Here is a 13,271-nt window from a genome sequence, read left to right as displayed (position 1 = left end):
TATGGATAAACATACTTTGGTACAGACATACAATGGAGTATTATTCAGCAACAAAAAGAAATAACCTATCAAGCTACAAAAAGTCATGGAGGAACCTTAAATGCATATTTGCTATTCCAACTATATGACAGTCTGCAACAGGTAAAACTATAGAGACAGTAAAAGATCAGTGGTTGCCAGTGGTTTGTGGGAAGGAAAGAGAAAGGGATGAATAGATGGAGCACAGGGGATTTTTAGAGCAGTGAAACTATTCTATATGATATGGCAGATACATGACATTACACATTTGTCAAAATGCATAGAATTGTACAATGCAAAGAGTGAACTCTAATGCAAACTATGTACTTTAGTTAATAATATTTCAATATTTATTCATCATTTGTAACAAACGTACCACACAAATGAAAGATGATAATATTAGGAGTATTTTAAGAGGGGAGGGGCATATAAGAGCTCTCTATACTTTCTGCTCAATTTTTCTGTAAACCTAAAACTGCTCTAAAAATAAAATCTGTTAAAAAACAAAAATGTTTTTTAACAAAAGGCAGGGGCACTGTGTTATTCTAAATGTCAATGTCTCAAAAGGCAAAGGCTAAATAAAAAGTCCAGATTAAAGAAACCCAAAGAAATATGATAACTACATGCAATAAGTGATACTAGATTGGATACTATACTGGAAGAAAAATTATTATAAAGGAACCTATTGGAACAAATGACAAAACTAGAAAAAGGAATGAATTAGATTAAAATCGTCCATCAACAAATTTCCTGAAGTTGGTGACTTAAATGCAGTACCACAAAAGAATCTCCTTATTCTTAAGAAATACACATGAAAATATTTAGATATAAAGGATCATCATGCATATAACTTACTCTCAAATTATTTAGATGAAAAATTTTATATACATACATACATACGTAAAGAAGGAGAGCAAAAATGATAAAGCAATAGGTTGCCTCCAAAAACTCATGTCCACTTGGAACCTGTGAATGTACCTTATTTGGATATAGGTTCCTTCCAGATGTAATCAAGTTAAGATGAGATTACAATGGATTTGGGTGTTCTTATAAGAAATGGAAATTCAGACACACATACACACACAGGGAAAAAAGCCATGTGAAGATGGAGGCAGAGATTGGAGTTATGCTGCTACAAGTCAAGGAAAGCCAAGGATTGCCAGCAACCACCAGAAACAAGGAAGACCCCTTCCCTAGATTAGGAACAAAACAACCCTGCCAACACCTTGAGTTTGGAATTCTACCTTCTAGAAATATGAGAAAATAGATTCTATTGTTTTAAACCACCTAGTTTGTGGTACTTTGTTATAGCAACCCTATGGAAGGTAATATAGTAAGTCATAGGTAAATCTGGGTAAAGGGTAATTGGGTGTTTTTGGACAATTCATGCAAGGTTTTTTTGTCCTCTTAACAGACTGTTTCTCAGAACAAAAGTTTTTTAACTTCGAAGCAAAGTTTTTCTAAGTTTGAAATTATTTCCCAAAAGGTTAAAGACAAATACAACCAAGGACTTGAACAGACATTTCTACAAAGAAGATAGACAAATGGCCAATAAGCACATGAAAACATGCTTAACATCACTAATCATTAGGGAGATTCAAAGCAAAACCACAATGAGATACCATGTCACATCCATTAGGGGATGACTATTATAAAAAAAAAAACAGAAAATGACAGCGTTGGCAAGGATGTAGAAAAACTGGAACTCTGCAGTGCTGGTGGGAACGTAAAATGATGCGGCCACTATGGAAAATGGTACGGTGCTCCTCAAAAAATTAAACAGAGAATTACCATTTAATCCAGCAATTCCACTTCTGGATATATACCCCAAAGAATTGAAAGCAGAGACTCAGACAGATATTTGTACCTCTATGTTTATAGCAGCATTATTCACAATAGCGCCCAGGTATCTAGCAACACATGAATGGATAAACAGTATGTGGTATATACACAGAATATTATGAATATTACGCAGCCTTAAGGAAAGAAATTCTGACACATACTACAACATGGATAAACCTTGAGGACACGATGCTAAGTGAAATAAGCCAATCACTTATTATTTTACTGATATGACGTACCTATAAAAGTCAAATTCATAGAGATAGAAAGCAGAATGATAGCTGCCAGGGGCTGGTGGGAGGGGAAAATGGAGAGTTATTGTCTACTGGGTGCAGAGTTTCAGTCTGGGAGGGTGGATGGTGGTGATGACTGCACAGCAATATGAATATAGTTAATGCCACTGAACTTTACACTTACAAATGGTTACAGTGGTGACGTTTCCGTTATGTCTATTTTACTACAACACACACAATAGTTGTGTGTATATGTTTGGAGGTGGGGTGGCCTTGACAAGCTGAGCTTAAATTTACAGGGAAATTCAGTGTGTCAGAAATAACTAAAAACTGTTGAAGAAGAGCAAGGTGGGAGGACTAACTCGATCAGATATCAAGACTTACCATAAACCTACAGTAACTGAGATAGTGTGGTACTGGTATAAGGACAAACAACAAGACCAACACAAGTCCAGAAACAAACTCACACACATGGACACCTGATTGTGTCAGAGGTGACCAACACTGTGAACAGTGTATTTTTAATACTTAGCCCTGGGACAACTGGATATCCTTATACAAAATATCAAATTGGAAATAACTTAAATTGGGCCCCCATTTTACATAATCAATTTAGGTAGACTAAATACCCAAACATGAAAGGCAAAACTATAAAGCTTTCAGAAGATAATATAATATCTGTGTGACCTTAGAGTACGGAAGAAGTTCTTTTAAAACACGCAAAAACACTTCCATAAAAGAACTTTAGGGGACTTCCCTGGTCGTGCAGTGGTTAAGAATCTGCCTGCCAATGCAGGAGACACAGGTTCGATCGATCCCTGGTCCGGGAAGATCCCACATGCCACAGAGCAACTAAACCCGTGCACCACAACTACTAAGCCTGCACTCTAGACCCCGCGAGCCACAACTACTGAGCCCACGTGCCACAACTAATGAAGCCTGCGCACCTAGATCCCGTGCTCCACAACAAGAGAAGCCACCGCAACGAGAAGCCCACGCATACCAACGAAGACTCGCCCCCGCTTGCCGCACCTAGAGAAAGCCTGCACACAGCAACAAAGACCCAACACAGTCAAAAATAAATAAATAAATAAATAAATAAATATACATATATATGTTAGAAAAGAACTTTAGTCCTGTGAAAACATAAGTAACAAAGTAGAAGACAGTTAAGACACAAAAAATCAGTGAAGAACTGATTCACCACACACCACAACTCCAGGGTGGGGTTGTGAGAACATCTGAAGAATTCCTCCTACATGTAAAAAGCAGGGGAGGATAACCCAACAGGAAAATGACATGAAAGGTGCTTCACGGAAGTGAAAATCTAACTAGTAAATAAAAATATAAACAGGCACTTAACCTCACTGATGAGGAGGGAAATGTAAATTAAAACCACTATGAGCTATCTTTATAAACCCATTGGATTGGCTAAAATTTAACGGGCTGTCGGTACAAAATATTGGTACATATGTGGGACAACAGGAACTCCTATACACTATTGATGGGAATATAAACTGGTACCATCATCATTTTGAAAAAAACTTGGTATTATCCAATAAAATTGAAGACATGTATATCCTAAGCCAGCTAATCTACTTCTAGGTATATACTCTAAAGAAATTCATGCTCATATACACCAGGATATATGTACAAGAATGTTCTTAAAAGTATGGTCTGTAATGGCCCCAAACTGAGGAAACAAAACAGAACATTGAATATCAACTATACTTCAATAAAAAATAAATAAAAAACAAAAAACCCAAATGTCTATTAATAGTAAAATGGATAAATAATATATTTATACAAAGAAATAAAAGTGAATGAACTACATATACATGTAATAAAGTGGGTTAATTTCACCAAAAAATTGTTAATAAAAAGAGGTAAGATCAAAAACGCAATTCAAAAATAGGAAAAATTAAATCATATTGTTTTGGAATCCATACATAGGTGACAAAACTTAAGATAAAGGCAATGAAATGATCGTCATAAGCCAGCATAGTGATTACTTCCAGTGAGGAGGAAAAGGATTACAATCTAGAAGGGGACACAGTAGTTTCTGCGATGCTAGTAACGTTCTGTTTCTTGAACTGGATGGTTCCAGAAAAATGTCTTATATACTTTTCTGTATACATGTTATACTTCACATTTTTTAAAAAATGTGAAGGTAGGGTAAGGATAAACACCACAGACAGATGAACATGGCTAGAGAAAAGCACACAGTTGTGCTGATTGGTTCATAACTATGAACCTGAAAGGGAGGTTCAGGCTCCCAGGCAATGCTTTATATTTCCCTAGTCCACCTGCCCATCTACTCTCCCAGAATAACATTTTATACCTTTCTGTTCTTAAACCTCCAAAATCTCCTCCCCCATCCTCAGCTTTCAGTTGATGATTGTGTTTCCTACTTCACTGAGAACAATGGAAGTAAAGAATATTTCCACAGCCTGACCACCATAAACACTACCAGCATTTTGCACCCACATATTCTACTTTCCCTTAGCTCAACTCTCCATGCTCCTATCTACGGCCAATCCACCTATTTGTACACCAGATCCCATGCCTTCTTGCCTTCACAAAGACATTATTACAGCAATTCTCCCATCTATCACCTACGTCATCAATTTCCTTCAGCAGTACGCTATTATTTCTTAACGAAACTTCCCCTACCAGCTACTACACTATTTCTTTGCTCCCCTTTGTAGTTAAGTTTCTTGAAAAAGTTATCTATAGTTGCTGTTCCTTTCCTTCCATTCTCAAACCCACCACTATCAGGTTTTTGGACGGACCACTCTGTCAAAACTGTACATCACGATAATAACTTCTAATGGTCAATTAGTTCTCATCTTACTTATCTATCAGGAACATGCGACACAAGTTACCTATCACTCCTTGCTCCTTAGACATCTGCATCACTTGGTTTCTGGTAAACCACTCCTTCTGATTTTCCTCTGTATAACTTAGTCACCCCTTCTCCACTGCTGATTCTTCTTCTTCCTTCCTCAATGTTGGGATGCCCCACTATGTCTTTAGTATTCTGTCCATCCATACTCATTCTCTTGGTAATCTCATCCAGTCTTATGATTTAAACACATCTTTTTATATCAATACTTCCAGTTCAGACCCCTCTCTTAAACTCCAGACTCATTTAAATGTCTAGTGAACATGTGAAATTCCACATGTCCAACACTGATTTCCCAAATTTCCTCCCCAAACCTGCTCCACCATCCTTATTTCTATTTAAGGCAATGCCATCCTTCCAGTCACTGAGACCAAAAAATATGGAGTCATCCTGTTTCCTCTCCCCGTAACTAGTCCGTCGATAAATCCAGTACATTCCACCTTACAAATGTATCTAGAATCTAAGATTTCTTCACCCCCTCTACTGTTGCCACTCCAGTCCAAGCCACATGCACCTTTCACTTGGGTTACTGTGACGGCCCCCATCCGGTCTCTGTTTACACCCCAACCTCTGCATCCTATTCTTAACGTAGCAGCAAGAAAAGCCCACTCAACTTTTGATTTAGATCTTATCTTTTCTCTGCTCAAAATCCTACAACGGCTACTTACCTTACTCAGAAGAAAAGCCAACTATGCATGCCCTTTTTTAGCCTAGGACAATATCAACATCATTTTTTTTTACTCTTTTTTTCTCCCTGGTTTTAGGAAACATAAAAATTAACATACAAAATGGAGCCTAAAAAAGTGATTCCTAAAGCCAGTCCTCAAATTGGTTTATGAATAACTTTACTTAATCCACGCTGTATGATGATAGCACACTGCATTTTTATGAATGTCGTTATTTATTTTTTAACGTGATTTTCCTATTTATTTGTTGTTATATTTTATATTTTTCATAAAATATGGCTATTATAAATGGTAGGTTTTTTAAACATTTTGTTACTTGGAAAAATGACAAATTTGCCGAACTAATTTTTTTTTATCGAAGTATAGTTGACAGAATTAAGTTTTAATGCCTTCTCTATTTCTCCTTTCCACTCTCTGTGCATTTTCTCTGCTGAATTAAAAAACAGAACATTTTTACTGGTACAGAAATTGAAAATTCTGGGGACTACTGGCCAAAAAGATTTAATAAGCATGTACCTACACTAAAAGCTCACCAAGCATAAGCAGGAGAAACTACATTGGCTAGAGTATTAGACCCATGCCCCTCCCCAGCTCTGTTAGTGGTGGTTGTGAGACACTAAAGTTTTTGCCTTTCTGACCCTCTATTTCCTCATCTATAATGCCCATTATAGTACCCATTTCATAGAAATATGAAAATTAAATGAGATGATACATTTACAATATATTGACACATAATAGCTATCTACTGTGTTTGGTTAACACAACACTATAAACTATGTGTTTAATTACTGCAGTGTTAATACAGTGGTGGTGTAGGGTGGGAGAGAGAGTGGGAACAGACCACCCTGGTGGAGGTAAGTATTTGACCTACTGATGTTTAGAACTTCTGGCACACGAGGATAATAAAAAGCATTTTGGTCAGTTTCATTATTGTTTTTAAATTCTCTGAAGCCCACGTACGCCCTTCTTGCCTTCACCAGGATAAACCACAGCAAGAGACCATCTTCCACATTCACTCATTCATTATCAACTGAGTGTCAGGCATAGGGTATGGCAAGGACTCAGAAGGTTGCATTAGAGTATAATCACCATGTCCTATTAAATAAATGAAGGGTTTTTATTTAGAAAATAAAAATATTCACTTACCTTTTTTGAATTTATGTATAGGGAGTTTCTTAAGTTGATCTTTACGAAGTCTGTTTCTTCTAGCTCTATGTCTATCCTGGACAAATTTTGTGATCTAAAAATAAAAGAGAAAAAAAAGGGAGTCAGATATTAAACATGCAAATAGAAAATGACCATTAAAATAACAAATGTCTTTTATGTTTCTAGATAGCTGCTACAAATCAATTTATTTAAACCCTAGTCATGAGACTATTAATTAAAATATCCATGATTAGTTATCAATAGTGATTAGTTAGCCCATAAATTATCCTTTGAATTTTTATTCAATGACCTAAATTATCTTTAATTTTCTCTGACAAAAACATTATAAATAACATGTAACTATTTGTTGGCAAAAATATAAATGGTAGATTCCAGGTTACAAAGACTCCACTGGATCAAAAATGGGGGGGGGGTTGGAATTTCTGTAAGTTACAAACTAATAAAATTTTCAAACATAACATGCACTAAACTGCACTTTCAGTGGTTCTAGCAGCAAAATGGACAGAACTAATACAGAACACCTGTACTATAAATATTCAGAAATATCAGATAAAATATACAAAATATTTTAAAGTATAATTTGCTATCCTTGCAAGAATAAAAAGGAAGTCCATGGGACCAGAACCAAATGCCAAAAACAAAGTCCATAAAATAAAATTTTGACAAATTTGACTACATCAATGTTAAGGACTTCTCTCCCCAAAAGATACTGTTTAAAGATAAAAGACAGTTCACAGACTGGCAGAAAATATCTGCCAATTGCATATCTCATAAGGGATTTCTATCCAGAATACAAAACGAATTCAAAATTCAATAATAAGAAAACAAGCAACCCAAGAGAAAAAAATGGGCAGAATATCTGAATATACACTTTGCTACTGAATATATACAGATGGCAAATAAGCACTTGAAGAGATGTTCAACATAATTAGTCAAGAGAAAAATGAAAATTCAAATCACAAATACCACTATATACCAATTAAAATGATTAAAATGAAAAAGACTGACTATACCAAGTGTTGGCAGGGAAGTAGAAGAACTGGCCCTCTGATACACTACTGAAAGGACTGTAAAATGGTACAACCACTTTGGAAAATAGTTTGGTGGTTTCTTTTAAATTTAAACACATATGTACCAAATGACCTAATCATCCCACTCCTATTTATATTTAGCAAATAGAAATGAAAGTGTATATCCATATAACAACTTATATACAAATGTACAAAAAAGTCTATGTCAGCTTTATTTGTAATAGCCAAAAACGAGACACAACCCAAATGTTCATCAGCGGGTACGTGTATAAACAAAACTGTGGTATAGTCATACAATGGAATACAACTTGGCAATAAAAAGTAATGAATATCAATATATTCAATAACATATATGAATCTCAAAATAATTATTCTGAGAGAAAGAAGGCAGACACGAAAGAGTAAGTAATTTATGATTCCCTGTATATAAAGTGGTAGAAAATGCACACTAATCTACAGTGATCAAAACCAGAGCTGTGGTTGCCCAGCAATGGTGTGGGGGGAGACATGAAGGAAAAATTTGGAAGAGGTGAAAGGGAGTGATTATCACAGAGTATGAGGAAACTTTCTGAGCTGATCTGATATTTTATAATCTTAATTGCGGTGGTAGTTTCTCAGGTATACATATGTATGTCAAAACTTACCAAACTGTACAATTTAAATGAGCAGTTTATTAATATATTAATCAGTAGATGTTTATTTTAAAAATTTAATAGTAACCACTAGAAAAAAACCACTAGTAAGTATTTAGCTGATCAAGCTAGAAAGAGAAAGAGAAAAGCAACGTATCCAAAACAAGCAGACGAAAGAAAATAATACTGCCAAGAGAAGAAATTCATGAGATAGATTAAAAAGGAGAGTAAATACATTAGAACATAAGTCTCACTGGAATGTAAAATACTTGACATCAGGGATTTTTACCTATTTTGTTCACTGAGGAAACTTCACACCCTAGAGCAGTGCCTAGGTTCAGAGGTGCAGAATAAATATTTGTTGAATGAAAGAAAAAAAAGCAAATCTCAAAGTCCACTTCTCTGAAAGACAAAGTTTTTTTTGAATTTTATTTTATTTTTATACAGCAGGTTCTTATTAGTCATCAATTTTACACACATCAGTGTATACATGTCAATCCCAATTGCCCAATTCATCACACCACCATCCCCACGCCCCTGTGGCTTTCCTCCCTTGGTGTCCATACATTTGTTCTCTACATCTGTGGCTCAACCTCTGCCCTGCAAACCGGTTCATCTGTACATTTTTTCTAGGTTCCACATATATGCGTTAATATACGATATTTGTTTTTCTCTTTCTGACTTACTTCACTCTGTATGACAGTCTCTAGGTCCATCCACGTCTCAACAAATGACTCAATTTCGTTCCTTTTTATGGCCGAGTAATATTCCATTGTATATATGTACCACATGTTCTTTATCCATTCGTCTGTCAATGTGCATTTAGGTTGCTTCCATGACCTGGCTATTGTAAATAGTGCTGCAATGAACATTGGGGTGCATATGTCTTTTTGAATTATAGTTTTCTCTGTGTATATGCCCAGTAGTGGGATTGCTGGCTCACATGGTAATTCTATTTTTAGTTTTTTAAGGAACCTCCATACTGTTCTCCATAGCGCCTGTATCAATTTACATTCCCACCAACAGTGCAAGAGGGTTCCATTTTCTCCACACCCTCTCCAGCATTTCTTGTTTGTAGATTTTCTGAGGATTCCCATTCTAACTGGTGTGAGGTGATATCTCATTGTAGTTCTGATTTGCATTTCTCTAATTACTAGTGATGTTGAGCACCTTTTCATGTGCTTCTTGGCCACCTGTACGTCTTCTTTGGAGAAATTTCTACTTAGCTCTTCTGCCCATTTTTGGATTGGGTTGTTTGTTTCTTTAATATTAAGCTGCATGAGCTGTTTAAATATTTTGGAGATTAATCTTTTGTCTGTTGATTCGTTTGCAAATATTTTCTCGCATTCTGAGGGTTGTCTTTTCGTCGTGTTTATGGTTTCCTTTGCTGTGCAAAAGTTTTGAAGTTTCATTAGGTCCCATTTGTTTATCTTTGTTTTTATTTCCATTACTCTAGGAGGTGGATCAAAAAAAATCTTGCTGTGATTTATGTCAAACAGTGTTCTTCCTATGTTTTCCTCTAAGAGTTTTAGAGTGTCTGGTCTTATATTTAGGTCTCGAATCATTTTGAGTTTATTTCTGTGTATGGTGTTAGGGAGTGTTCTAATTTCATTCTTTTACATGTAGCTGTCCGGTTTTCCCAGCACCACTTATTGAAGAGACTGTCTTTTCTCCATGGTATATCCTTGCCTCCTTTGTCATAGATGAGTTGACCATAGGTGCATGGGTTTATCTCTGGGCTTTCTATCTTGTTCCATTGATCTATGTTTCTGTTTCTGTGCCAGTACCATATTGTCTTGATTACTGCAGCTCTGTAGTACAGTCTGAAGTCAGGGAGTCTGATTCCTCCAGCTCCGTTTTTTTCCAAGAGTGCTTTGGCTATTTGGGGTCTTTTGTGTCTCCATAGAAATTTTAACATTTTTGTTCTAGTTCCGTAAAAAATGCCATTGGTAATTTGATAGGGATTGCATTGAATATGTAGATTGCTTTGGGTAGTATAGTCACTTTCACAATATTGATTCTTCCAATCCAACAACATGGTATATCTCTCCATCTGTTGGTATCATCTTTAATTTCTTTCAACAGTGTCTTATAGTTTTCTGCATACAGGTCTTTTGTCTCCTTAGGTAAGTTTATTCCTAGGTATTTTATTCTTTTTGTTGCAATGGTAAATGGGAGTGTTTTCTTAATTTCTCTTTCAGATTTTTCATCATTAGTTTATAGGAATGTAAGATATTTCTGTGCATTAATTTTGTATCCTGCAAATTTACCAGATTCATTGATTAGCTCTAGTAGTTTTCTGGTGGCATCTTTAGGATTCTCTATGTACAGTATGATGTCATCTACAAACAGTGACAGTTTTACTTCCTTTTCCAATTTGTATTCCTTTTATTTCTTTTTCTTTGATTGCTGTGGCTAGGACTTCCAAAACTATGTTGAATAATAGTCGTGAAAGTGGACATCCTTGTCTTGTTCCTGATCTTAGAGGAAATGTTTTCAGTTTTTCACCATTGAGAATGATGTTTGCTGTGGGTTTGTCGTATATGGCCTTTATTATGTTGAGGTAGGTTCCCTTTATGCCCACTTTCTGGAGTTTTTATCATAAATGAGTGTTGAATTTTGTCAAAAGCTTTTTCTGCATGCATTGAGATGATCATACGGTTTTTATTCTTCAATTTGTTAATATGGTGTACTACATGGATTGATTTGAGTATATTGAAGAATCCTTGCATCCCTGGAATAAATCCCACTTGATCAAGGTGTATGATCCTTTTAATGTGTTGTTGGATTCTGTTTGCTAGTATTTTGTTGAGGAATTTTGCATCTCTATTCATCAATGATATTGGTCTGTAATTTTCTTTTTTTGTAATATCTTTGTCTGGTTTTGGTATCAGGGTGATGTTGGCCTCATAGAATGAGTTTGGGAGTGTTCCTTCCTCTGCAATTCTTTGGAAGAGTTTGAGAAGGATACGTGTTAGCTCTTCTGTAAATGTTTTTTTTTTTTTTTTTTTTTTTTTTCTTTTTGCGGTATGCGGGCCTCTCACTATTGTGGCCTCTCCCGTTGCGGAGCACAGGCTCCGGATGCGCAGGCCCAGCGGCCATGGCTCACGGGCCCAGCCGCTCCGCGGCATATGGGATCCTCCCAGACCAGGGCACGAACCCGTAATCCCCTGCATCGGCAGGCGGACTCTCAACCACTGCGCCACCAGGGAGGCCCTCTTCTGTAAATGTTTGATAGAATTCACCTGTGAAGCCATCTGGTCCTGGACTTTTGTTTGTTGGAAGATTTTCAGTCACAGTTTCAATTTCATTACTTGTGATTGGTCTGTTTGTATTTTCTATTTCTTCATGGTTCAGTCTTGGAAGGTTATACCTTTCTAAGAATTTGTCCGTTTCTTCCAGGTTGTCCATTTTATTGTCATAGAATTGCTTGTAGTAGTGTCTTAGGATGCTTTGTATTTCTGCTGTGTCTGTTGTAACTTCTCCTTTTTCACTTCTAATTTTATTGATTTGAGTCCTCTCCCTCTTTTTCTTGATGAGTTTGGCTAATGGTGTATCAATTTTATTTTTCTTCTCAATGAACAAGCTTTTAGTTTTATTGATCTTTGCTACTGTTTTCTTTGTTTCTATTTCATTTATTTCTGCTCTGGTCTTTATGATTTCTTTCCTTCTGCTAACTTTGGGTTTTGTTTGTTCTTCTTTCTCTAGTTCCTTTAGGTGTAAGGTTAGATTGTTAGAGACTTTTCTTGTTTCTTGAGGTATGCTTGTATAGCTATAAACTTCCCTCTTAGAACTGCTTTTGCTGCATCCTATAGGTTTTTTTTTTTTTTTTTTTTTTTTTTTTTTGCTGTACACGGGCCTCTCACTGCTGCGGCCTCTCCCGTCGCGGAGCACAGGCTCCAGACGCACAGGCTCCGCGGCCACGGCTCGTGGGCCCAGCCGCCCCGCGGCATGCGGGACCCTCCGGGACCGGGGCACGAACCCGCGTCCCCTGCATCGGCAGGCGGACTCCCAACCACTGCGCCACCAGGGAAGCCCTATCCCATAGGTTTTGAATCATCATGTTTTCATTGTCATTTGTCCCTAGGTATTTTTTGATTTCCTCTTTGATTTCCTCAGTGATCGCTTGGTTATTTAGTAAGGTATTGTTTAGCCTCCATGTGCTTGTGTTTTTTACGTTTTCTTCCCTGTAACTGATTTCTAATCTCATAGCGTTGTGGTCAGAAAAGATGCCTGATATGATTTCAATTTTCTAAAATTTACTGAGGCTTGATTTGTGACCCAACATGTAGTCTATCCTGGAGAATGTTCCGTGCACACTTGAAAAGAAAGTGTAATCTGCTGTTTTTGAATGGAATGTCCTATAAATATCAGTTAAATCTATCTGGTCTACTGTGTCATTTAAAGCTTCTGTTTACTTATTTAGTTTCATTTTGGATGTTCTGTCTGTTGGTGTGAGGTGTTAAAGTCCCCCACTACTATTGTGTTATTGTCGATTTCCTCTTTTAGAGCTGTTAGCAGTTGCCTTACATATTGAGGTCCTCCTATGTTGGGTGCATATATAATTGTTATATCTTCTTCTTAGATTGATCCCTTGATCATTATGCAGTGTCCTTGCTTGTCTCTTGAAACATTGTTTATTTCAAGGTTTATTTTATCTGATATGAGTATTGCTACTCCAGCTTTCTTTTGATTTCCATTTGCTTGGAATATATTTTTGCATCCCTTCACTTTCAGTCTGTATGTGTCCCTAGGTC

The 13,271-nt window shown here is 36.5% G+C and overlaps 1 protein-coding gene across 5 annotated transcripts in view; it reads right to left on the bottom strand.

The window, feature by feature from the left end:
- The window catches only part of RNF13 (ring finger protein 13), a 230,767-nt gene that overhangs the window by 26,315 nt on the left and 191,181 nt on the right, over positions 1-13,271 (bottom strand). For all 5 annotated transcript variants that reach the window (XM_082625551.1, XM_082625552.1, XM_082625550.1 and 2 more), the window contains one exon: positions 6,831-6,924. In XM_082625551.1, the coding sequence (XP_082481677.1) occupies positions 6,831-6,924 (94 nt within the window). The remainder of the gene's footprint in view (positions 1-6,830; positions 6,925-13,271) is intronic.

The sequence above is a fragment of the Mesoplodon mirus genome (assembly GCF_964341445.2).
Source record: "Mesoplodon mirus genome assembly, chromosome: 6".
Lineage (NCBI taxonomy): Eukaryota > Metazoa > Chordata > Mammalia > Artiodactyla > Ziphiidae > Mesoplodon > Mesoplodon mirus.
This window is presented reverse-complemented; position numbering and strand designations above follow the sequence as displayed.